Below are 26,875 nucleotides of genomic sequence, written 5' to 3' on the forward strand. Positions count from 1 at the left end.
AAAATATTGCAGCAGTTAGTTTTATATAATTAACGTAGTAGATAATACAATACTCTAAATTGAATGCTTTTCGTGAGCATCTAATTGTATGCTGCTGTATATAGGTAGAAATTAATATGTTTGGTGTTGCCGACTGTACTCCACTAACAAGATTTAACGCTACCATAATAGTACAAAATAATTACCAATCATACCAAAAAAAAAGCCGTAAAATTACGTTTTTCACAGGTGTTTACACGGCAGTCGGTTCGGTTTTTGTTAGACTAACCTTGTTACGGTTTATTGTTACAATTGTTTAACTAGAAAAAATAGAGGAAGTCAATTACTGAAAAGATTTCAGTAAATTTTACACGACGGTAACTTGAGACTTGTTGAATGTTTATTGGATTACCTACCATATTTGTTAAACGTATATGGGGTTCCGTACCAGGCCATCGAAAGTTACAGGGGCCGAAACAGGTCAGTAAAGTCAGTAAAAGTCAGTATTTTTGGACCTGGTCAGTAAAAGTCAGTATTTTAGAAAATCGGTCAGTATTGTCAGTATTTTTCCAAACTCACACACGTTTTTTTTTGGTTTTCCTTTGCTGTTGGCCAATCTTACATTCTCGATTTGCCCAGTAATCATATCAGAGGGCTGCTTTGGATGCTCGATATTATGTTGATGATCTGCGTAATATATATGTTACTGTAAAAGCCCGAACAGTGGTAAAACCTAAGATTTACCAACTCTCAATGGTAAAAGTCCGAACAAGCCGGAGTTTAAAAACTGTAACATATACTGTATATTACAAAACTCCTTCTTCATAACTATGTAACCGTATAATTATATACCGTAACATAGTCATAAAGAAGGAGTTTTGGGCAAAGCGACATGGGTAAGTTAGGTTAGAAGGCTGAGGTGGGAAAGTTAACCTTTGTCGTTATTTTTTTTTTAATCCACCCAGCAGGAATGCAATGCAATGTAGGAAAGCACCCCACGAAGCGGGGCTCCGGCGACATCTCGACATCATCAAGTGAATAGAGGTAAAAGTTCGAAATAAAAGAATTGTTCGGACTTTTACCATTGAGAGTTGGCAAATCTTAGGTTATACTGGAAAATCTTAGGATTTACCACAGTTCGGGCTTTTACAGTAACATATACATGTATTAAAGCATCACATGACTTCAATAGAACAGCAAATTAAAATTTACTATTTTTTGAAATCAATATTTTTGAAGTGAAAATTCTTTAGCGCCGTTTCGCACTTTTGCGAAACTTCGTAAGACCTGATTGAAAATTCGTAAGACCTGATTAAAAATTCTTAAGACCTGATTGAAAACTCGTAAGAGCTGATTGAAAACTCGTAAGAGCTGATTGAAAACTCGTAAGACCTGATTGAAAATTCGTAAGACCTGATTGAAAACTCGTAAGACCTGATTGAAAATTCGTAAGACCTGATTGAAAACTTTATTAACAAAGCTTTTTAACACACTAAAAAGGCAATGCTTGTTGACTACGGGGATGGTGGAGACCAATAACCGAAAATAAGCTTTTTAACAGTCTTAAAAAAAGGATTTTGACTTCTCAATTCGACTGTATTTTTTGTTATTTCACACCATTCACCTGAAAAACGGTTTAGAAATGGTCTGTATTTGGTCAGTATTTTTGAATTTTTGGTCAGTAAAATCAGTATTTTCGACCTCGGAACTTGTTTCGGCCCCTGAAGTTATTATCGCGACATTAGGGCTTTAATAAAAGGAACCTCTGACGACATTCAACTTATGTGTAACAATAAAAAGAGCATCAATTTCTTTTAGTTAAAGTTAAAGTTTTTAACTGGAATTTTATTAACATACACACCTTTTTCATATGTAACATTTTCTTTAAGGATTGGCATACGCCAAAGAACGTCACATGCTGCGATCACTATAAACTTCTGCCTCATTTACATAAATAATAATGTTAATTCGTTCCACAGGTGGTGTTACCAGAACTAGCAATGATCCGCATAGCAGCTCACGAAGAAAGCGGCCGGCTACTAGGACACCGAGTCTTACCGGTCGTTGGGTTATGTCCCGGGTACAGACACGTGAACTTACGTACTGAACTCGGACTACCGCTAGCTGCTAGCCTCTTACTATTAGTTGTAGTTAAGGTAATACATAGTCTAGTTTTTAAGTGTTTTCTTTACATTGTGACGTCCGAGTAGTTTAAAAACTCACATTTTTGACGCGTAGTTTTAATTTTTTAATGTTTTTTATTGAACATTTTGACGTCTAAGTAGAAAAACTTAACTTTAAAAAATTGCTCTTTATATTTACGCTAGCTTTGATTTAATTTAACAATATTGGTTCAAACGATTTCATGAAAAAAAGTTAAAATCTTCTGCTTCCACTTTCGTTTTTGATAAACTGACGAATCGATTTGTGTAAGTTGTATAATGTGATGGTGTTGGTACTATTTTGGAGCCCTGTTATGTGTTCAAATCTTTGTTGGGTCATATGGGCTATTGTTTTTTATATGTTTACTGACGGGTAGAGGAAACCAAGGGTTATGCTATTATAAAGGCTCAAAGATTGCTGATGATGAAGACTCTCCATGGTTGATGTTTTCAGCCCCCCGCGCCAAGGCATCCACCGTTAACGAGATTACGTTCCTGTTACCGCTCCACTGAGAAAGCCAGTTCACGATTTCGATTGGGGACTATCCATGGACATTGCTTATTCAAGAGTTTCACCCAACTTCACTCATAGTCAGTTAAAACTTATTGTCAAAGTAGAATTGCAAGTGTAATAACTTTATTAATCCGTTCTTGTTGTCTGTGGATAGGCCTTATTGTGAACTAATTATAAACTAAGTTTAGTTATCGGGATAAGCTAAGCTTTTGTGAACCAAAGCTCGCTTATAATGTACTTATTTTTTTATACGATTGGGTGTTTTCAGCTAATACGCAGTTTAACATTTTGGAACATTATTTTCGTGCGCTAATGAATGCTCCGTGTCTAATATTACCCCGTGCAATTAAAATCCTTTCACAAGACATTAAATAAGGTATAATGACATTTCCATTTTGTAAGTGTATTTTGTGTGTCTTCCCTCTAGAGATAGAAAAATCCCTTTTTCACCAATTGAGGCTTACATATACACAATATGTATATTAAGAAAGTACGGTACAGAGAGTGTTGTATTATATCTTCCTGGGTTTACTCTACAATACTATTTTTGTAGCCAAAAGCCATCCCCAAATATTATTTTTTTTCTTTTCTTTTCCAGGATTACGTGCCGGACCGGCTGTCGGAGCTGGCCGAGGCTCTCGCCAACCCGATCAAGTATCAAAGCGAGCTGGACAAGCGCGAGCACCAACTGGCCGTGCTGACCGAAGACACGGACGTGCCGAGCGAGGCCAAGCAAGAGATAACCGACTGCAATGATGAGGTCAAGAGGCCTGTCTCAATTGTTAAGCCTGTGAGTAGTTTGGATCTTGTGTTGTAGGTTTTAAGGTTGTATATTGATTATTATTGTTGGAGAGCAAATTATTATTAAGCTTTGGTCTTTTAGTTAATGTTTTGTCACACAGATATGAGTGATAGGGCCATTTCGTTCTTCTAGTATTTGTCTTTGAAATATAGAACTTATGCTGCTGAGATTAAGGTTGCAATTTGATTAGGTTAGTTTGGTTGACACAAAACGACATAGAATATAAACATGTTTTAAGTCGTCTAGACACACTTTATTCGATGCATGTGCATCATATTATCGTCATAGATTACATGTATACGTTATACATTCGAAAAATATAATATTCATAGAGTTTTTTAAATACGTCATCTAAGTAACAGTATTTTGAAAATACGATTGCAAAATTACAGATAAAATTCAAGGACGGTCTGGAAGGCAGTCCGTCCCGCGACTCGGCAATAGAGAGCACAAAACTGATTGAGAGCGAAGCACAACCGCCCGTCGCGCCGCAACCCGTCGAGAAGAACTCACACGGTATGACGTCACCACTCTCTATACTCAAGTACTTAGTTCCCCGGAGTAAGTAAGTCTTCTTCCTCTTCTATGCCACTTTTGTTTTGGAGTGTCTAACATCGTACGATTAATTGTTTGCACGTCTACGTAACATTGTGTGTGCAGGTAACTTGTATTCAGGACTGATTTTTCATTGCCAGATATACATATGTATCTTTGTGTATTTATGTATTTAGAAGTTAATAAGTATGTTTATCAGTTATCTGGTTATTATAGTACATGCTTTGCTTAGTTTAGAGTCAGACGACTGTGTGTGAGTAATCCAATTTATATTTGTATATTATTATTTAATGAATGAAAGTGATAATACATTGAAAAACACTTTCTCTTATCAAACCGGCAGAATTATTCTTAGTTATCTGGCGATGAAAAATTGGGTCCTAATGTCAAACGAGCGAGCATCTTTGACTGTTGCTTTTGAGATCATAAAACAGTTAAATGTATGAAAACTAAGTTTGTTTTTATTACGTATACTCCTGCGTGTGTATACGCAATTGGTATACGTAAAGATTTTTTTGTGCACGACAGTTGTTACTGAATTGTTTAGAAAACGAGACAGCCAATTTATAATTAGAATATTTCGCTTAGTTGACTTTCTGTTATGTTATGTTTTGTTTGGTTTATTCTGGTTCATAGTGGTTTGTGTGTCATTTGTGAATATTTAATACACTTGAGTTGAAAAATAACACTCATATAAAAATAATAAAATGAGTAAACTTTAATGACAGTCTTTTTGTAAAACTAACGATATTTTACGTAACGATTAAATACATTATTTGTTTGTCTTACCTAACACTTGATAGATTTAAGATTATATGTATTCTGTGTCAAAATTCTTCAATAGATACCTATTCATTATTCAATGTTATTGATGTAGCTTTAAAGACATTTCAATACTTCTACATAATTAAACGCTTTGAAGGACTTTACTTTTCTATTTTCGTACTTCCAACTTTTAGCATCTTCCTTGGAAACAAAATATTCAAGCTAATCTACCATTCTTTCTATAATTTATCTTATACTTAAACTACGTACCTACCAGTAGAGTCCCATAGCACATTACATTTAACCTTTAAATATCTCTCTACAGAAGCCGACAGCAAAACAAACGGTACATCAGATGAATCCTTAGAAGAGACATTAGAAACTCTCCTCTCTTCCAAGCTGGTCCGTGACAAACAGACAGAGTTGACGCGCAAACTGGATCAGTTGCGACGTAAACACGAGAAGGAGAAGAAACCCCCTACCTCCAAGTTCTACGTTGGGAATAAACTTGTGAAGAAATTGTCTTCTAAACAGTTGTAAGTTTTTTGATTGAAATTTTATGATGATATTGCTATTTATAACTGCTAGGTGGATAAGGGTTGATGGATTCTGCATTCATTCTATTTAAAAAAAACTCTTGACTGCATGTTTGGTATTGTGAATAACGTGGCCGCCGCGGTTAGATAATTGCCGCGCTAGCCTGTTGTAAGGTCGAGTCCTGCCCAGGATAAATATTCGTGTGATGACTATGAGTATCTGGCTTTGAGCGGCTGGATAATTTGGCTGTACATTCTATACTCTATACGTATGTCTTTTGAAGTATATGCCGTGTTTATCAGTTGTCTATTTACCGTAGAACAGGTGTTGTTTTGATTGTAATCAGATGACTGGATGAATTATTTACAAAGACAATAACTATTTTTTATATGTTTGAAGACCTGTCTCGTTGACCACCAGCGAGTCGCTCCCGGCGGGCGAGGAGGGCGGGGCGGCGGGCGGCAGCTCGGAGCGCGAGCGCGCGCTGCGCCTGGACTACCACCACGCCATCTACGCCGCGCTCGAGAAACAGCTGCGCCACGACCAGCAGCACCAGATGAAGCAGCTCGCGGTAACATAACAGATTATACTTTACTAGCTGACCCGCGCAACTTCGCTTGCGTCACGTAAGAGACATAATTTTCCCCGTTTTTGTAATATTTTTCACTGGTACTCTGCTCCTATTGGTCGTAGCGTGATGATATATAGCCTATAACCTTCCTCGATAAATAGGCTTTCTAACACTGGAAGAATTTTTTAAATCGGACCAGTAGTTCCTGAGATTAGCGCGTTCAAACAAACAAACAAACAAACAATCAAACAAACAAACAAACTCTTCAGCTTTATAATATTAGTATAGATTGACTGCGACATACGATTCAAATTCATGTGACGCCTTTTGAGATGTATTTACGCTATACTTTACTGTTACGTGTCGTGAGATGTTGTCTCTGTTGTATACAAGAGCAGTTTTCTTTTATTGTGACTACAGAGATGCTCAATTAACACATGTATATTTGAGCGAGCATTTTTTTCTTCGCAGGATTCCTTAGAAGTAGAAAAGAAAGAGATACTGAACAGGCTCGCTAACTCGCGGAAGGAGGATGTCAAGGCGTTGGCGAAGAAGACCAACAGAGACAAGGACGAGATCAACAGGAGAAAGAGGGAGATACACTCACAGGTACATACTTAAAATACAAAACTTTTTCTTTGACATTATTGTGTATGACGTATAACCTGTGTATGTGCATACAGTCGGTGGAGCGCGGCGTGGCGGAGTGCTGTCGCGCCGAGCAGAAGTACGCGGCGCGGCGCGAGCAGCTGGCGCGCGCGCACGACCGCCTGCTGCAGCTGCTGCTCAAGCACCGCGACCAGGTCAGTACACACTACCCCTGCCACATGGTGTATGTGCATACAGTCGGTGGAGCGCGGCGTGGCGGAGTGCTGTCGCGCCGAGCAGAAGTACGCGGCGCGGCGCGAGCAGCTGGCGCGCGCGCACGACCGCCTGCTGCAGCTGCTGCTCAAGCACCGCGACCAGGTCAGTACACACTACCCCTGCCACATGGTGTATGTGCATACAGTCGGTGGAGCGCGGCGTGGCGGAGTGCTGTCGCGCCGAGCAGAAGTACGCGGCGCGGCGCGAGCAGCTGGCGCGCGCGCACGACCGCCTGCTGCAGCTGCTGCTCAAGCACCGCGACCAGGTCAGTACACACTACCCCTGCCACATGGTGTATGTGCATACAGTCGGTGGAGCGCGGCGTGGCGGAGTGCTGTCGCGCCGAGCAGAAGTACGCGGCGCGGCGCGAGCAGCTGGCGCGCGCGCACGACCGCCTGCTGCAGCTGCTGCTCAAGCACCGCGACCAGGTCAGTACTTACTGCGAGCCCTTTTTTCATACACATGCACCCTGGGTGGGGTGCAGGGTTATGTGGGACTCTCCCGCTGCAAGGGCAAGCATACTCACTAAACCAACACGTGTGTCCTCGCTTCCGCTTGGCGGCGTGCAGCGGGATAACTGCCGAAGCATGCACCACAAGCCGCACGCCTCCCGGTGGCCCCAATTTAGGGGTCCCTCACCACGGGTGCTCTCATCCCAAAATTGATCCACATGCCAATGAGCTGGACACAATAGCCCATCGACATCCCTCGAGAGGACCCTCGAGAGGTGGCGGTACTGCGGGCCCTGTAGCCACTCACTCAGACCCCTCTACTAACGTGCATGTCTCGGCACAGGCGCTGCTGGACCTGGAGCGGCTGTGCGGCGGCGCGGCGGAGGGCTAGGGCGGCGGAGGCCCGTCTCGTCGAGGAATCTGTGATATTATCGCCTAAGGAGCAGCGAGCGCCGAGGTTCGACAGTACCGTTCTCTCCCGTAGCAATCTCATAGTGTAAGCCGCGAGTCCGCCGGCTCCGTACATATCCGAGCGCGACGTCGCGTCCTCCTCTGTATTATTGTACACGTTCGTAGACGTAGCTAACGTTAATTCCGTATATTGTAAACTTTAAATTATGAAATTGATTCTTATGATGGTTATTCCAATATTTTTCTGGTTAGTGAATGCGTTTCGAGCGATGAGAGTTTAAAATTTGTTTGTGATCGAACTTTATCTTGATTTTACTGAAATTGTAGTGCACTCGTTACGGATCGGGTACGGATAAGATGCGTGCGATTACGATTCGATTGTCACGAATGTTAACGATGTATCGATGTGGTTTTATATAGCATCCGTGTAGTATTCGCGACGTGTATTATGTGTTACGGCTTTCTCGCGTTTGTTTTTAATCGTACTAACAGATGTGAGTAACGGTAGGTTGTAGATTAACATTCCATTTTATCGCTTAGTGGTTAAACGCCGAGTGTCGGCCGTAGCTATGTAACGGGCCGTCGCACTGATATCAGATGTAGAGGTACTCCAAATATATTTAGTCAGTCACGAAAGACAAAGCTTCACTTAGACAATACCTTAGACTTTACAGATAGTATTACAGTAGCTTACAGACTCCGATCAATGTAGCAGTACTTGAATGTAACCAAATGTATTTGAAATAATATGTAGTCAAATCTCGATACAAGATTCTTCCTATATCTTTCTCATTCTGTTCTATTAGCTATTCAGCGAGATATGGTTATAAAAAAATAGTAATTAGCAGAAAAAGTAATTCTTGATTGTCTGTTATCATCAATACCTTTGCTCAGATATGCTCTTTTCTTTCGGCAAAGAAGTCTACTTATACTATATTAATGGCTCTGTGTAAAAGAGCTATATAGTACCTTGTCTAAAAATAAATTGTCATCTCGCTGAACAGACTACTTAGTAGCAAAGCTATTAGCATAAATCAGGAACCGAAATGCAATAAATAAAGTGCTGAAAATCACAAATTCTAAAGTATTTAAGTTACAACACACTGCCAATAGTATTATCAAGTTTAGTCTTGAAGTCATGTGTCTTGTAGAATAATCAACCTTAATGTCGAATGCATACGGTAGATATTAGAACTATACGTTGGGCGCAACACCGAACTTATTTGCTTCCAAATCCTATAGAGATAAGAAATTATACGCATAAATAATATAGTACAGTTTATTCACTAACGTTTCGTTCAAAATGTCTTCCTTTTATTTCTTCTCAAAATCAGAAGTGTCGCTTCCGATGTTCTTCCAATAGTTTAAAAACTCGAGGCTTCGTTTTAAAACACTGCAGAACTGTCACTACGGGTTTTTATTTGTTATAATAGAGTGTTTTATATTTCGATGGTGCTTTCTAATAGGCTCGAAGTACTTATTGATACCACTTTCTGTAGATAAGACTTTGGTTTGAATTCAGTAATGGATAGTTCGTTGACCAGAGTTCTTAGAATAGTGATTAATAAAGTCAGCTCGTTCGTTACTGTATTAGTGTGTGGTAACTTCGTGTCAGAGTCGTTGGAGCCGCCTGAAGGCCTTCGACTTGGCTCGACGACTGCTGTATAATATTGAGACCAAGATTTCTCGTATAACGGAGACTAGTTTCGGCAACACTTAGTACTAAGTAGGTACACATCCATAGTTCGAGTGCGCTGACGTCGCTTTACTCGTGGGTAGTACGCACAACTGACCGCCGGCGCCTCGAGTAGTCCTATATTAGTAGTAAGCACATTATTCTCGCCAATGAATTGATCAATAAGTTTCAGCAATAATTATAAATAGGTATTTCAACTACATCCGTCTTCACTTGAACGAACATTGCAATAACATAATTTATAACTCACTTTTTCATAGTTTTAAGACGACGCTCTCGTTTGGATACGTTAATTCTCAAACCTCGACGTGTATTTATAAAAATCAAATGCAAAATCTTTTCGTATAACTTCAGTTCTCCTATAGCATTGATTGTAAAGTTGGAGAGTATCCAAACGTTGGCGTCACGTAACTAAATAGTGCAATATTAACTTATGACTTGGCTGTCTTTAACCTGACTTATGCACTCTCCGTACCGATTAGGGAATACGATAGTTGCCAAAATGTAGTTGAACGCTACAACATTGTGTACAGTTTTAGTCGTTTATCGATTTTTGGCGGTTAATTCATAGTTTTTCAAGTCTTGTCCTATACTTGCCTTGTCATCCATTTTTAAAAAGGTTTGAACAGTGCATTGTGCCATGTGCCTAGTGTGAGCTTACGAAGTTATGTGTACTTGTTGTAACTTCTCGTGTAAGGCATGTAGCTTTCTTTATGTTGTGGACTTATGGCGTTCGTATGGCACGATGCACTCAAATATATTTTTACTCACTGACAGTCGGTGAGATAAGAGAGTGGCCATTATTTTTAATGTATTTATCGAAATGTTTTCCTGTACAAATTCCTAGTTATCGTATAAGTGCCATGAATGTAATGATTTTTTGGTCCCACGTATTTATTAACTTTTAAAATCTACTTTATAATACATTTATTATTGTTAAAATTAAACTTTTAGATGCTGTTGGGGTTATTTGAAACGTGCTATATGAACTTTTCATACCACTCAAATTAGCCAACTAATGGTAATTGTACTTTTCGCATGGCAATACATAGTAAAAGATGCATAGTAAAAGAACGGACATTCTTGAAATTCTCTTCCGACTTATTTTGAGTGACTCAATCTTACGTTCAGAGAAAAGTATCACGTTTCAAATAATCCCAATTTAATACAAGAAAGTAAAAATGGAAACAGGGAACCTCTACTATCTCTTGACTATATTTATCGATCTGTGTATGCTGAAGTGTTGTAACACACAATAGTTGATAATTATAATAGACGAGTGTGGAGTTATATCAATGTGTCTAGTTTTAATAATGTAATATAGATTCCCATCAGGATCTTGTGATGATTAGGAACGTAAACACGTAAGTACGTAGACACTTTCCTGTTAGCGATGAAACATTGTATGAGAGTATTGTATCGTCTAGATCGACACAATTTGATGAGCTTAAAATTCGTAGCATTATGTCGCTCTGTGTGAAATGATGCTGATGTTGTACGTGCACGTAATTCCTCCATATTGTGAGTTGAACATTTTAAACGTAGATTATTTAGATTGGGAAATAAATGAGATGTTTCCGTTTAGGTTGCACATTTAGGGGATGGTACGATTGTGAACAAGTATTCTACAGCCACTTTACCGATTTCCAAACCGCAGATATATTTGCGTGAAAAGGGTTCGTCTTATGCTGGCATTTAGTACCTATCTATGCATTTAATACCTAGTGGTTAAGGTAATTCCACTGGCGACAGTTTCGTTTCTTGCAATGTTGTACTCTTTCAAAGTGTTAAATTCTTTAAAGCATACGACTGATTTAAACCAGGCTCATCAAAGAAACTAAAATGAACCGTCAATAACTATATTGTCTCAAGTCATACAGAAATTTTGTCACGATACTTCCTTTTTAAAAGCTAAAATAAAAATTTGCATAGATAAGAAAAAAAACTTTCTGACATGCCCGCAAATGAGCGTACGCATATGCGTTTACCAGTGCCCATTCATTTTTCGAATGAGTTCCGGGTAGAAAGAAAATCCTTTCTACGCTCATTTACCTAACAAATGTGGTTCTATTAATAACTTACTCGTATCTGAACTTTAAATAATAATGTGGAGGCAACTTTAAGTCGACGGATTAAGGTGTAAATTTGAATTTATTAACTCGATTTTATCACTCTCCCGACGTCCACGACAATTTTTAGCGTGTATCTCTTCGTAAAGACCCGTTTTTGGCATTGTTATTCCCGTTCGTTGACACAAACGATTGATTAGACAGTAGTTAGTATAACGTCAGTGTAATGAGTAGATATACGGATGTTTAATGAAACACGACTTGTTCTTGCCTTGTGTAATTTATATCGTCTCTAGGTAAGATGTAGGTGACGTCTGTTCTGAACCACAGCATCTTCGCACTCGTATCGTTAGTTTTTCACTAAAGGCCTAAGCTTTCCGTCAGGTTTGAACTTCGAAAGGTTGTTCGCAATCTTTTAATCTATTTTTCTATTTGTCTTGTTATACCTTCGTGAGGTCGAACTCTCTAAACTTGGGTTGTACTTGCCCCAAAATCGCCCCAATATTATTATATAACATATTTATTGGCTATTTAAGAATATATAAATATATTTTATCGTATCTATCCCGCTTCGATTGTTTATTTGTGTAATCTGTCGCTGTGGTTTCCGTGTTTGGCTACATTATAATATTAATACATATTAAAGTTCGTGTGATTCTGCCAACTAGTTGTTAAGGGTTATTTCGTAGTATTTAAATGAAATCCGACTGCAGCTTCGATAGCGTGACGTTTGGGTGTGGAGGGTGACTCTTGTAGTATATTCTCGAGTGCTAGGTTACTCTTAAATAGTTAATAAGTGAAACTTGTATACTTGTTACATTTTGTATTGACTATTTATTTTTTAAAGAGTTAACTGATTATGTATATTCTAATATTTATATATTTAGACTATCCTACTACTATAACTACGTGTGAATTGAGCTGTGGAGATGATCGTTGGACGTGTTTCTTAGACGGTGTATTGTGACGCAGTGTACAGATTGAGTGAGACAGCTCAGTATTATAGTCCCCGTAGAAATGGCGAGTTTAGTGTAAGCCACGATGCTTGTGTGTGCGCGTTTGTGATGATTCGTTGTAGGGAGCTGTCTCACCGCGCGCTCTACGCTGTGACTCACTTTTGAAACGTTTTAACACTTGTATTGTTTAACGTTATGAAACTATAATGTTCATTTATATTGTCTGTTACGCTGTCACACTTGTTTGCTCACGTTTTCTACTGAATCTACTCTCGTTATTCCTTCCTGCTTTTGTATGTTTTTCGATGTTATACATTGTCGAGTTTTAGAAAGTTTTACATAGTCTGCCGACGTATTATTTTATAACTAAACGCTATATACAAGACTCAATAACTGTATTTACTTTGCTTGTTCTTCAAATGTTTTACGTACAAATAATAATCTACCTATTTTTTAAACTGATCTTAGAATCTATATTTTTGATGTGGTTTCCTAAATGTTTACAAATTTTAATTATATCTACTATGAAATAGATATTCTTCACGCGTTTGTGGTCATGCCGTTGTAAAGTTATACCTAGCTAGTTGTAAGGATAGCTTTGTTCTATGACTCCGCTTGATTTGTTATAGTATTTCCATTACAATCTGTACTAATAACAAACTTAAGACATTTGAAATCAACTACAGATAAACAGTATACCACTGATGACCTTCCAAAAGGATGCTATATTATAAAGAATTACATGACATACATGTTTGGGCTTACTAATAAAAGTTAAATTGAAACTCAACGGCTAACGAAACATGAGTATTTTGTTCCTTGGAAAAAGCATTTTTGGTAATTTTTCCTGACGGTTCAACTCCATTTTTCCTGATGGTAGTGCACGAGTAACATGTTTTAAATCATATAAACCACAATCAAGCGGAGTAATAAACAAGTGATCGGCACATTTCTTATGATCTACTTTAAGCGTCGGGAGACCGGTTGTGAATAATGCGAGGTACTCGTATTCGATGCTCGGAGCTGCAGTCCGTTTAGGGACCTTGTATCACTTCCCATGGGAGCCGTCTAGTTATTGAGAAGGATTCACACCGTGTACTTGTGTTTGGTTAAAAAATTTCTATAATATCGTTTAAAATCTATAATATAATTTGAGTCACATGTTTTCTTGCGTATAGCGACATCTATTGAGCGATAGAAAGAAACTTTTGGGATTATTTGGGGTTGTCTCAAAGATGATATAGATTGTATTTCGTTTTTTTTCTATTTATTTATATTGCCAGGATTCTATCACTGGATATCAAGGAATAAAAGACATTTGTTATTTACGGAATAAAATCTGACTCAAATAAAATTGTCGTTAGTTCAATCACACTTGTTTCGTTCTAAAGTATTGTTCTCTCCCTCACTCTTTCTGTCTATTTAAATTATATTAATTGATTAATTTCTTTTTCTCCTTCTTAAAATAATGTAAATGGTTACCAAACACAATATACGGTGATTCGGAAAGTGTTAAGAATGCTTACTAACTGTACAGAGATTGGTTTACTAACAAAAGGCTTGGTTGGAATGTTAACGCACATTTATTTTGGTTCAAAACCTTATCGTTTTTATCATTTAATATGAAAAATGTTAGCGCCATCTATACCGTCATATAGTCATTCAATTGGCATTCTACATAACTATATTTTTTTCTCAATTTTAATGGAGTTTAGTAACTTTTTAGTATAAGTTTGTGATTATTTTCAGCTCCTAGTAAACAAGTGGAGGGCTTTACGTCAAGGGCGGTAGCTATGATAATTTTGCCATTGAGAAATATTAAAGACCTTACAATTATTATTAAACATTGTTAAGATTTTATTTAAGTTACATTAAGCTTAGATTTGTATTCGCTTTTATTTCTTGCATTTGTAAAGGAGTATAACGATTTAGAATCGTTGCTATATCCTTAATAAGTATTTATTTTACCACAAGGCACAAATTTTGATCTGAATGTTAATAATATAAAGTTTATTTGTATAGAGTTTTCATTTATAATTATACATATTTTTAATTGCACAATTATTTTTAAATATTTTTATTTTCACCGACGTTACGTCGCGGGCATTTCTCGTAACCATAGACAAGTTGTGCGAAATAATTTTGTTTATAATAGAGGGTGTGTATAAAATGTTGATGTTGTTATATTTTGTTGATTTAATAATTTAGGATTTAGTCGCACTTATTGAATCTTAGCAAAGATCTGTTTAGTATAAGTTTTTTTTTGCAAATCGTGTGCCAGAGAATGATATCATTAATATTAAGTTTAAGGTCTGTTAGCACTAAAGTGGTTGGTTAAATGTTTCGGTATTGTGATATGAGGCAGTGAGCTTAGTGCCATTTTTGTGTGTTAGCGACCACATTGGTGTGCGCAGACGTTAATCAGTTTACGTAGTTATTTATTATAGATTTTATTTAGAAGGTTGTCAACAGCTGATTATTATAATGGAGCTATAGTTTATGTTACAAAGTGATGTGTTATGTACCTACAGAATTATTTGTGACCACCAGAATGGAAGTTAAGTGTTGCTATTATCAAAAAGAAACAGAAAAATATTTAATCGTAATGTTACACCTCATATTTTTACAGCTGATTTTAAAATAAAATACATTTAATTATTGATTTGAGTAGAACATAATTCCTTATAAATATTTATTGTTAGTAACAGCTTGAAAAATAAATTTATTCTTAGTTATCTGATGTAGCTATTTTCTTATTATTATACTTAATGCTAAACAAAAACGCATTATTCTGTTTTTTTTGAGAATAGCAACATTTATGTGGTACATAACCGTGAACGCTGAGCCATGTACTTACTAGTATACAATACTGTTGATTCGTAAAGTTGTCTGGGCGGCTTTCATTCTCTAATAGTCTAGTCATTTTTAATTCCTCCGTGTTGTATCTATACATAAACAAGTATGCCTGTATATGGGTAGACAATATAATAATAATCAATATGAATGTTAAACATAATATATAGGTGAAACTTATATCTATTAAATTTGATGTCTGTTCTATGTGTTGTTTTATTATAAAACTGTGACTAATATCGCCACTACGCCCCCCAAGCAAATAATATTATATATAAATAAATAAATATAAATATAAATATTATTGGACAACTCACACACGGTCATTTGATTCCAAACTAAGCAGAGCTTGTACTATGGTAACCAAATAACTGATAAACATACTTATATACTTCTAAATACATACTTATATAAATAAATTAACATCCAGGCTCAGAACAAATACTCGTGCTCATCACACAAAGATTTGTCCCGGGTGGGATTCGAACCCATCACACGCGGCGCTACGGTTGTTGCGGCGAGGTGACCGCTTAAACCACTGCGCCAAACGTGCAGTTAAATTACAATACAATTATAATTACAATTATATACAATTAGACTTTATCCTATCCAGTTCAAACGAAAAGCAGTCCTAAAGTATTTATCTTCTATCTTTTCTATAGGGTGACAACTAACAAAGCAATAACTCATATTCATACTCCGGTTACCTTAATACACTCAGCGGCAGAAAAAGTGGCCCAAGCGCTTATCGTGAATTTGTAAACAAATTAAGTAATATATGAAAGATATATTGTAGTAAGTAGTTGCGAAGTGATCTGTTTAGTGTTATGAAGTGTTGAATTTCAGATTAATTTAAGTGACGGATGACTTTTTCTAACAATGTGTGTTAGAACTGAATTCAGTGTTGATTCGAGAGGTCAGTTGAATTCTGTATTTTGAAATATTGCGGCACGGAAACGATTTTCTTTATGATTTTTATTGATTATTGGTCTATTTAGATTTTAGAAAAGATTTGACGATGCCACTTACTGCTGAACAAGTGGCTTAGGTGGTCTTGTTGTCCGATCAGGGCCATTACCATTGAGAGGTGGCTGCATTTTTCAATGTATCGCGTACCACTTTAAGGTCTGCGATTAGGAGGTATCGTGAGACTGGTCTCTACACGCGGCGACTAGGAATTGGACGAACACGATGTACATCCGCAAGAGATGATCGATTTGTTAACCTCGAGGTGCTGAGAAACCGCTTTCTGACAGCGTTTGAGATTCACTAGAGGCTTCAAGCGGCACGCGGAGTCATTCTTAGTGAACGAAACATGAGGCGAAGGATAAAAGAACGTAATTTACAGGCAGGAAGACCAACCCGAGTACCAGAACTCGAGAGACACCATCGAGTTGCGCGATTACGATTTGCTCGTAAACATGTGAATTGGCTATCGACCAATGACCAAGTTCTTGTTAACCGATGAGTGCTGAGTAGCATTAAGAGCACCAAATGGTCGTGAGAGAGTGTAAAGACGCCATTAAGGACGGTTTTTTCCCAACACAACACGTCAGACGGTCAGTTACAAAGGTAGGTCTGTTATGGTATGGAGAGGTGTATGTTTGGAGGCACGTACGGAGCTTGTCATCGTAGATCAGCGCCTAACAGCAGCCGGGTACATTGAAGAAATCTTCCAAGACCATGTTGTACCACTTATGGATTTCATTGGTCGGGAGGATTAACTCTAATGCAGTTTAATGCGCGCGCTCATAGCGCCCGCGTTGTGGAATCGCACCTTGCTGATATCGGGATTCAAAAACTGGCTTAGCCTGCTCACAGTCCAGACATCAACCCCATAGAACATGTCTGGCACATGCTAAAAAACAGTGTATGCGCACTGCCCAACCCACCAGAATCACTTGGTGAGCGAAGAACCGCTCTAGTCAGAGTGTGGGATAAAGTTCTTCAAGAAGTAATTAAAACATCCTCCAAAGCATGCCAGAATGCATTTTTTTTTTTTCTTTGGTGCAGAATTAGGTTTTTGCAAAAACTTTCAGTAAGCGATTTCGACAAAAGCTGTATTTTTTAATTTTTCCCATTTTTGATTAAAAATTACGACTATTTAGTGTAAATTGTAACTAAACTTGTGTATAAACTGTTTAACTAATAGTTAAAGCCAAAATAGTAACCATATATTGATATTCTAAAAAGTTTTATCGTAGTTTTGCTTTGGGCCACTTTTTCTGCCGCTGAGTGTACAAACAAATGCAAAGAATTTTGGTTACGCAGCAGTGTACCTACTGTATTTTTCTTTGCCAGTTGGAATCACTTGTAAAAAGCAAATCCAGTTGCCTCATATAACAAGATTTCAAAGTTTCAAATTAATAAACAAGGCTCGAGCCCCAAGCATTCATAAACTAGATCTAGATTCTGAAAACCGTAACTAACCGTAACTCTGAAACACCGGATCTTCGGAAATAAAACTGGTTGAAAATTTTGCTTATTTTGCTTTTCTCTTTTTACATTCCCATCTGATTCTGACATTGTCAATCAGAGAGTACCTGTCAATAATTCTGCCCGTGATCTGTTAATAAAATGTAAAAGTTTTATAAAAATTATATACAAAAAAAAACACAAAAATATAATGAAATCAAGTTCTAAATGCCTGTAAACTGCGGGACTGGATCAGTCCATGTCAAACGAAAAATTATAGTTCAGTCCAGATCCCTGGACGAAAACCTATGACCATTATAAACTTCTGAAAACCTGAGGATGTTTCGGCAAATTTTAAGTTCGTCTTTGAAGACACCGCTGCTGTTATGTCAGCCAAGAGTTTATTACCAGAACTTTGTGATGAACGATACGTTAGCGCAGTTAGAGAGGGAATGTGAGAGGTACTGTCCTGTGCCACGGTTCCCGCCGCAGAAGGTTAGTGGTTGTTACTGATAGTTCTAGAGTAGGTGTGGTTTCTACTGCAGTATCCATTGCAAAGTATAATAGGGTATTATGTGGGATGTTAGATAAAGTGGTCTAGAATTTGATTAATACATCATTTGATTTTATGGAAATCATTTTGATCCTAGCATACCTACATATTGGCGGGTATAGTTATTTAATTATAATATTACGGAGTTCGTTTTTATGATACGACCACGAGTATTTTCACTAAGCACCTAAAAGCCTGAAGAAGGTTTATCGACCTCACGTTTGTTATTCCTAAATGGTTTGAAGTTACTCAGTATAATTGACAATAACTGTTTTATGATCCACGCATTCTATTTATTTCTAGGTTGTTAGGTCAAATTGACCAGTTCCTTTGGAAATAAGTAGATATAGGTACCTACCTACCTAGCTCACGAACAGTAGGTAATGTTTGTCAAACCAAAGTCACTAATTAAAAAACAACCAAAACAAAACTATCTTTCTTATGGGTCCGCTTCAATATTTTACGCAGTCAAAAAAAATGAATAGGTACCAGTACCTAAGTACCTTTAAGATTTACCTAACTAAGACAATACATCTAGTCCAAATACTAACTCAACAAAGTTGTAGGTGACAGTACTTGGTGCAGGAAGCGACGTCGGCCGCATAGCATGTCTATTCCTCAAACAACAGCGGGTAATCCGGACGCTCTCGTTGTACGAAGACGACCCTGAACGCGGCGTGTTCGGCGTGGCCAATGACATCGCACATATTGACACCAGCACGGCTGTCAGAGCGTACCAGGGAAGGGTGTTCTTGAAAGACGCGTTAGATGTAAGATTGATTGAAATTATTACTATCTACTTACATTATTTTCATGAAACAATATCTGCTGTGTTTTACTGTCTGTTCGCGATTAACTTAAATACGTACTTAAATACAATATTTCAGTAGACGGACTTTAATAGATATGGTTTTTAATGGTTACTAGATCCGTCTATTTAAAATGAATTGTCTTAGGAGAAAGGCTTTAAGGTACTGTTCATCCAAACCTGTATCGAAACTCGTTTCTTGCTGGAGTTTTGTAAAATTGGTTAGTTCTCAGTTTTACACGAGGACACTCAAACTGTGCTTTAATCTCGTTTGCCCTCATCAAGATTTTTTAGTTTTATATTTTCATACAGGACGCAGACGTAGTCGTAATCTGTGGAGGTCACTACCTCCTCCCTCCGTGCTGTAACACGTTAGACCGGGATCTTTTCATGGAGAACATGCCATTTGTCCGTACTTCGGCGATTGCGTGTGCGCAGTTCGCGCCACATGCCATCATCGCTATACAGACGCCGCCTGTCGATGCTAACTATGCTCTTGTTAGACATGTGAGTAGCTTATTTACTATTAGATAAAAAATGTTACCCATTAATGTCCCACTGCTGGGCAAGGGTCTCCTCCCGTAATGAGGGAGGGGGTTAGGCTTTGAGTCCACCACGCTGGCCAAGTGCGGGTTGGGGACTCTGCATGCCCTCAATAAATCTTAACTGTAACTATTAGATACATACAAAATTATATCTATCCCTATGTCTAACCCCCGAACGACTTGATGAAGGACGAATTATGTGTTTTTTCAGTAGCGAATAATAACGGCGCGATATTGCAGAATCCATAATTATGGACTTCTATCCCAATTTTGTCCAAGTGATTAGACTTTTGGCTGAAAAGTATCCATCTACGTCATAAACAACATATTATTCTTACTGTTGACGGATACCATTTTGTGATGAAACAATATTAACTATCAGAATAATAATCCCTACACTACCTACTTACTGTACAAAGGAGGTATAACTAGGTGCAGTATGAATGATCTAGATTATTCTAGATGCACGTGCCATAGCTCGGTTGAGCCACTACACTTAAAACAGAACAGCTGCCGATAGCCAATTTGAGAATTATTCTTTATCGGACAAAGACCTAAAAGATCCGCTTAAATAATCGGTCAACGCAGCTGCACTTTTAGGTACTGTTCTCGAAGAAAAAAACAAAAACTTTAATCTTATCTTATACCTCTTAGACCTCTTTATATTGTTTAAGTTTTTGGAAATGACGTATTGTTTTGACGGCTATTCTAACCAAATTGGGTCAAAAATGAAAGTAGGTACCTAAATTAGAAATGTAGGAAATACATATACGCGGTCTTCTGGTGTGGGAATTCTCCCAAATTTTTGCAAAAATGTAGACGATAAAAATATTGATCGTTATATTTTTTTCCTCATAATTATAGTATGTTATACTGATAGCAATGAAAATTACCGCAGTTAGTCTTTGCGTCCTCTATAATTTATTTAATATATTATTAAGTAAACCACAATGTTACGAGGTAGAGCAATTTTTACTCCGATGATTGAATCCGGTGGGTTTGATCTAGCCTACATTTAGCGAGCGAAGCTGCTAGGTTAACTTCCTGATAAATATCAGTAGGTTTAACTAGACTGTTAAATTCTAAATTGTACTGTTGAAAGACAATGAAAATAGCGAGAAACTACGACAAGCGGCGCGTGATGGGCATGAACGCGGTGAACGCTATGCGCGCGAACCAGCTGTTTTGTGCGGCGTGCGATCAGGACCCATCGTCGAGCCAGCTGCCTGTCATCTGTGGCACGGGACGGTGCACCAGAGTGCCGGTGTTCTCTGGCGCTGCTACTAAGGCGAAGAACTTTCCGATGGTATAAATTAGGCATATTTTTATCACTGTTGAATTAGGTTGTTGGTAGGAATAAATGGGTACGCTGAAGTGTGAAGGTGTTATTAAAGGAATTGGTTCCTGTTTCTTTTGAACAATTGTCTCAACAAGAGAGGGGTTAGGCCTGGACTTCACCAACGGTCCAAGAGTCCCACACTCTCACATTACTTTCCTTTATGAAATGTCTTAAAATTTTTCATCACCATAAAAGCCATTTTGTAAAAGACGTTGGTATAGGTAAGTCTGTAAAAATAAATTGAATACTTAAACAATGCAGGGTAAAATTGGCTGTTTGACACGGCTGGTACGTGAAGCGGATGAGATTATCTGTCGAGTGAAGAGTAATAATGAACAAGGACATCTCTCGCTTGGTTTCTCCACTGCGAGATTCGCCACCTGTCTTATGAAAGGTAACTATTAGGTTTCTTACCTTAACCAAAGGTAATCATTAACAGGTTAAATTAACACTATACGTACCTACTTATTTTCTTGCTGGTTAAGGTACCTTTAAATTATTACGAGGTCGCAAGTTGCAAGCTAAACCTGTGCCGAAACGTCAAGGAAATCAACGTACATACAAATACATAATTATTTTATGTACCGTTCAATTTCAAATACCCAAATCTTTAACTTTGATTTTACTAGATCTTTACTACATGCAGATGTTTAGGGATTTTTATTAGCTGCTATGCGGGTAGTGCCGGACCAGTTTCGTGTCCAAAGCTCCATTGATAGAGTTAAATTATATTCCTGAGTTTGTATTTCTAATCTATTCATCAGGTCTCTTCGAAACATCAACGTACATCGACAGCGCGCTCGTCGAGCAGGCGGACCCGGAGAAATGTTACGGAATGAAGTACTGCGCCACACCGCTCAAGATCTCCAAGGGAGGCTCCCTGGAGTACCTTGTACCTGAGATCAATGACTTTGAGAAGAAACTTCTTAAAGATAGCAGGTTAGTACTCGACGGTATTTTCGATTTTTTATTACTATCTATAATTTAAGAATAAATCCAGAGAATGGTTGGTGTCATGGAGTGTGTTGTGGACTCCGCCTGGAAGGCCTATGTCATGACTGGTACCCTAATTGAAAATCACCAGGACCAACTTTTATAGTGCTCTACTAAACACGGATACGCTTAGCTCAAATACCATTATGTGGTCATCCATCCACAGAATGTATGCGCCTAGGGTTGCTTAATCGTTAATTGTCTATTGCTAGCTAAGTTAACGACTGGCTTTTCGGGCCTCAAACACAATATCATAAATATCTATTTTCTGCATATAAATACAACATCACAACTTTGTAATCTAAATATGTTTATCCGTTACCATAGTTACAGTTATCACAGATGAAAAACGTTTCCATAATATTATAGCATGTAGAGACTAAAAGTAAATCAGTCATAACACGGGTTATCTTCATAAGATAGCGATGTTTATCCGCATTGATATAATACATGCACAAATCTGTTTATTGCACTTTTAAGATAAGTTGACGAAATTAATTGGGATATTGACCGATAATAAAATTGAAATTATGACAGCTCAAAGGTTTTTAGCTTTTAAATTTACAAGATCAATTACCTCCAAATTCAAATTGACTATCGAAATCAGAAGAAAAAACATTTATTTTTGTACGTAACCTTCATTTGCAATTGATTGACTAATAAAGTTTATCTTTACGTTTCTGATTAATAAAGAAGATCAAACTTAATTTTGATGCATATAAAGCACAGTTACAAAGTTATAAATGTTTAAATATATTTAACCCATTAATGTCCCACTGCTGGGCAAGGGTCTCCTCCCGTAATGAGGGAGGGATTAGGCCTTGAGTCCACCACGCCGGCCAAGTGCGGGTTGGGGACTGCTTGCCCTTAAAAGTTAAGTAGGTATATATTTTTTTTTATCTTGTCGCATTAGAAGCATTATGCTTTACAATTTCAATTAAACTTTCCATTTATCAGAACTGTTAATGTCTTCACCAGATGTGACTTAGAAGACAGCTTAAACCTGGGCCGCTGTTTCGCCCACGGCGAGGAGTACTACCTACACCCGTGCAAGCTACCTCAATGTTACTACGTTGAAGACTGTCCCGTCGTTAAACCTTGCTCGAAGAAACAGTCTAATTGAACTTTACCGTACATTGTTAATGAGATATTGTAATAATAGTTAAAAGTTAACCTATAATTGTCATGCTGGGCGAGTAACTTTATATGTCTGATTATAGTAGCAAGTCACTGTGAGGAAAATTTAAATTTTGAAGGTAACAGCAACGGCGTTTATCTGTTCCGTTACTTGCAGTCCTTTCTTACGACTCTTGTTATTATTTCCTTTCCTCGCAGCGATCTGCTGCTATTCTAAGACACGCAAAGTTGTTTGGCGCGTTCTATTAGAGGTTAAGTATGAAAACACAGAGAACGGGATCATATCAGGTTGATTTTAACCCGTTAGTAACAGCTGTTTATTTGTCAAGCCTAACTCTCAGGTTTGTGCTTAAAGTCAGAACTCAGGCTCAACATTGTTACCTAGTTAGTTTCGTCTTGTTTACATTTATGAATTTTATAAGTATAGTATTAAAAAGTTAAATTTAATAATGTATTTCAGAAGCAAATGGTAAGCCGTTACAAAAAAAAAAAACTATTTTAGACATTATTTTAAGTGTTTTATTTTTGAAGAAACCTCTCTAAAAGACTGTCAGGAGATTGCATTGACTTTATGTTGGTCTTCTAAATACGACTAGGGGGAATTACATGCCCTGTACTCTGGCTCCGACCCGCAATCTTCCCGCAACCGTGCAATGTGTGTTGCGCTTTGTGATCACGTAATGCTAAACCTTTCTGCGTATAACACGCACTCCCACGTGTCACATCACGCGAAAAGAAACGCCACTCGGTCTAGTTGTAGTGCACGAGTTCTCTGCACGGATTTAGAACCGACTACCCTCACGTGAACAACTCAGGCGATCGTTGTACGGCTTCTTAGTTTATAGGACTGGATGCGGTATAAGCGTAGTTGGAAATTGCTGCGGTGTATTTATCTACAACCCATATCAAGAAAGTAACTCTGTCTGTCTGTTACTCAATCACGCCTAAACTACTGGACTAATTTGCATAAAATTTGATATGGCGATATATTGATACCCGAGAAAGGACATAGGCTACTTTTTACCCCGGGAAAATGACGCATTCCCATGGAAAAATTCAGATAGCGAACGAAGTCGCGGGTAAAAGCTGATACACGAGATGATACACATAGAAACACTGATTTACGCAACCTCTGATTTCTGTAATGTGCTAATGCAACTAGCTAAAAAATCATACGTCCAAACTCAGTAATATAATGTACAAAAGACGGTCTCTATGTTTCTTTCTACAAGTCTATCTAAAAATTATGCAAAGCTTAACCTGAGTGCCGATTTTAATTAATTCTAGCATAGATATAGTTAAAGGTAACAACATGAACTGCTTAAAAAGTATCTTAAAAAAAGATAGAGCGCGGCTAGTTTGCGTTTGTTTAGCGTGTATAGCATCCATAAAAAGTTTGGCAATTTAATTTTATATCTTTGTTCGTGAATTTAGAGTTAATTCGTACCGGAATACAGGACACTTGAGTGTTTCATCATACTTTTGTCAGACGATTGTTTGTTCGTCACGTTTTACACCGCGTGTTGGGTACACGTTACTTTATTGAAAACGAGGTAACTCTTTTTAAAACAAGTTTAGAAACAAGCTAGGGGTACTTACGAAAAATATGTTTACTTTGTCAGGGTACCTATCAAAGGTGGTGTTTTGAAGATTGTTAAAATAAACGACAAGCAATTAGAAATTAAGAGTAAAGGACGCTAAAAAGTGGCCTTTTCCTACGGAGATATTTATTTTATTAAAGACTTGTTGTCTTGAATACAGGAAAACGAGGATTGACGTGAAAATGTTCCATTAATTAAAGGAGTCACTCTGTCTAGTTATCTTAACTTTACAATTAATTTTACTAGATGCATAGAGGCGAAGACACAATAAAAATTAAAAAAAAGATTTGTTGATAGAAATCTACATCTAATAACACACAATAAAACCCTACATAGGAACACAAATAAACATAACAGATGGCCTGTTTTGTTAATTCTTTAAATCTGCTGCAGATAATTTCTGATAAAAACCTTTATTTACTGAATAACTGAATAATTTATAGCCTTTGTTGTGAATAGTTTATCTTTTGTTTTGTTAAATATTGCATTTAATTACGTCTGAAATAAAAATGCTCTGATAATTTTGTCTGCAGCCCAATTATAAAAAGATTATCAAATGTTGCACTTGTAATTAAATAACGAATGTTCTCGATGCTTTTATTATTTTATAGGTAGAGACGACGATATGAGAGAGAAGAAAAAATCTTTCCCTTTTCCTATAGGCTAGACAGAACCTCAAGAACGCCCCTTTGGTTGCACGTTCCTGCTTGCGAATCTTTACAAATTTCCCTTATTTCATTTACAAATTACCCACTTCATTTACATCCACACATCTTGTCATACAGGTATTCTCATTTATTAAACAATTTTAAATCTCTTGGTCAGTTTCGTGGACGGTAAGGCTTAAGCCCTCCCTCATCCCGCGTGCCAACCTAGTCTCCAGGTGGTACGAATATGTTAAATGTATAATTACAACAAACTAAAAAGAATAAATAAACATTCGAATCGCATCATCGTCACACATTGTGGGTCAGTAATTTAACCCAAAACTTTGCTATAAATAGTTGGATTCTACCTACCGAAAAATACTTTATTGCAAACAAGTTCTTAAAATAAAAGTGGTATCTACTAAGCTCGTTAACCCTCTTAACCCATCGTTTAATTATTCGGCTCTTTAACCCGTGAGAAGCCAAACAAATACTGCCATCGTTGACCTTACACTAGTGTCCTTGCCCTTGCTTTGTTTGCGGAAGTTTCAGTGCAATTTCCCGCCAAAATTATACACCAAGGCTTTTAAGTTGTTCTAGAAACATCTATCGTTTTTTCCTGAATTGAAATTTTCCCTCAATTTTTTTTTAGATGTTTTCGGGAGCTTGTCATGGGCCATTACATCTTTGATTTGCGAAGGATATGATACAAAACTCCTTTTCAAGACTTTCCAAATAAGTTTCGATTATATGATCAGGTGGAATACTAACAGTGTTTTCATACATTTGCTATTACTTTATCTATTGGATAGGTTATCTGATACTTACATTGAAATCTATCACTGATAATCTCATTTGTCCTTTACGTGATGAATTATAAGAAGAAAAGGTGTAAATTAGCAAAATGGGAAAGGCACCCGCCCGAATTTTAAATTAAAATAAGTATAGATAGACAGGACTACCTAACAACATAATAAAAATCATCAACAAATTAGGTTTCAGTTTAATATAGTTTAATAAGAATTGAACAGAAATTTATTAGAATAAAACTTAACTATAAATAAATTTTAACATTAAACTAAACCAAACTAGAAATAATTAACAAAAAACAAAATATTTACAATTATACAATATATTTACAATATAAAATATGGATACAAAAGGAGTACGTCATAGAATAAGAAGAATTTATAATTATAACCTATATGAATCGTGCATGACTAGACTCTCTAATAAGTTGCTGGGCTTTAATTAATTTTCTTGTTTGTATTTTACGTGCGCAAATTTCAAAATTTGCGAAAAAATTTGTAAAATTTGAGCTCCTTAGTGCATTGACCTTACAGCATAGATAACATTATCTTCAATTTGAATATTTATCAACGAATTTTGTTGGATTACTCGTACACGTGAATTCGCACGCACGCACAATTTTAATAGATAAAGTGTTATGCACGAGACTATCATTTGATTAGGTAGCTCAGGATATTTAATAAAAATAGATATTAATAAGTATAGATATGACTAGCGGCCGCTCAAAACTTCGTCCACTTGGACGTAAATACGTAAATTTTCCCGTTTTCACAATTTCCTAGCTGCTACTCCACTCCTATTAGTCATAGCTTGATTCTTCAAGCTTTGACTAATAGAAGTG

General features: G+C 37.2%; 2 protein-coding genes across 5 annotated transcripts in view; both read left to right on the forward strand.

Annotated features, from left to right (window-relative positions):
- Positions 1–7,699, forward strand: part of LOC142975279 (1-phosphatidylinositol 4,5-bisphosphate phosphodiesterase classes I and II-like) — a 58,113-nt gene extending 50,414 nt beyond the window's left edge. For 2 of the 4 annotated variants that reach the window (XM_076118022.1, XM_076118023.1), the window contains exons 14-21: positions 1,959–2,135; positions 3,254–3,445; positions 3,850–4,018; positions 5,103–5,313; positions 5,714–5,885; positions 6,357–6,494; positions 6,569–7,177; positions 7,545–7,699. In XM_076118022.1, coding sequence (XP_075974137.1) covers positions 1,959–2,135; positions 3,254–3,445; positions 3,850–4,018; positions 5,103–5,313; positions 5,714–5,885; positions 6,357–6,494; positions 6,569–7,177; positions 7,545–7,592 — 1,716 coding nt within the window. In that variant the 3' untranslated portion in view covers positions 7,593–7,699. The remainder of the gene's footprint in view (positions 1–1,958; positions 2,136–3,253; positions 3,446–3,849; positions 4,019–5,102; positions 5,314–5,713; positions 5,886–6,356; positions 6,495–6,568; positions 7,178–7,544) is intronic. The other 2 variants (XM_076118024.1, XM_076118025.1) reach the window with 2 other exon arrangements.
- Positions 7,700–17,753: 10,054 nt separating this feature from the next.
- Positions 17,754–23,063, forward strand: LOC142975721 (malate dehydrogenase-like). Its single transcript, XM_076118739.1, has 7 exons — positions 17,754–18,096; positions 18,721–18,924; positions 19,275–19,469; positions 20,610–20,813; positions 21,108–21,240; positions 21,611–21,785; positions 22,818–23,063. Exons 1-7 carry the CDS (start codon positions 17,941–17,943, stop codon positions 22,960–22,962), a joined length of 1,212 nt encoding a protein of 403 aa, XP_075974854.1. The 5' UTR covers positions 17,754–17,940; the 3' UTR covers positions 22,963–23,063.
- The last annotated feature ends 3,812 nt before the right edge of the window (positions 23,064–26,875 follow it).

The sequence above is a fragment of the Anticarsia gemmatalis genome, chromosome 9 (assembly GCF_050436995.1).
Source record: "Anticarsia gemmatalis isolate Benzon Research Colony breed Stoneville strain chromosome 9, ilAntGemm2 primary, whole genome shotgun sequence".
Taxonomy (NCBI): Eukaryota; Metazoa; Arthropoda; class Insecta; order Lepidoptera; family Erebidae; genus Anticarsia; species Anticarsia gemmatalis.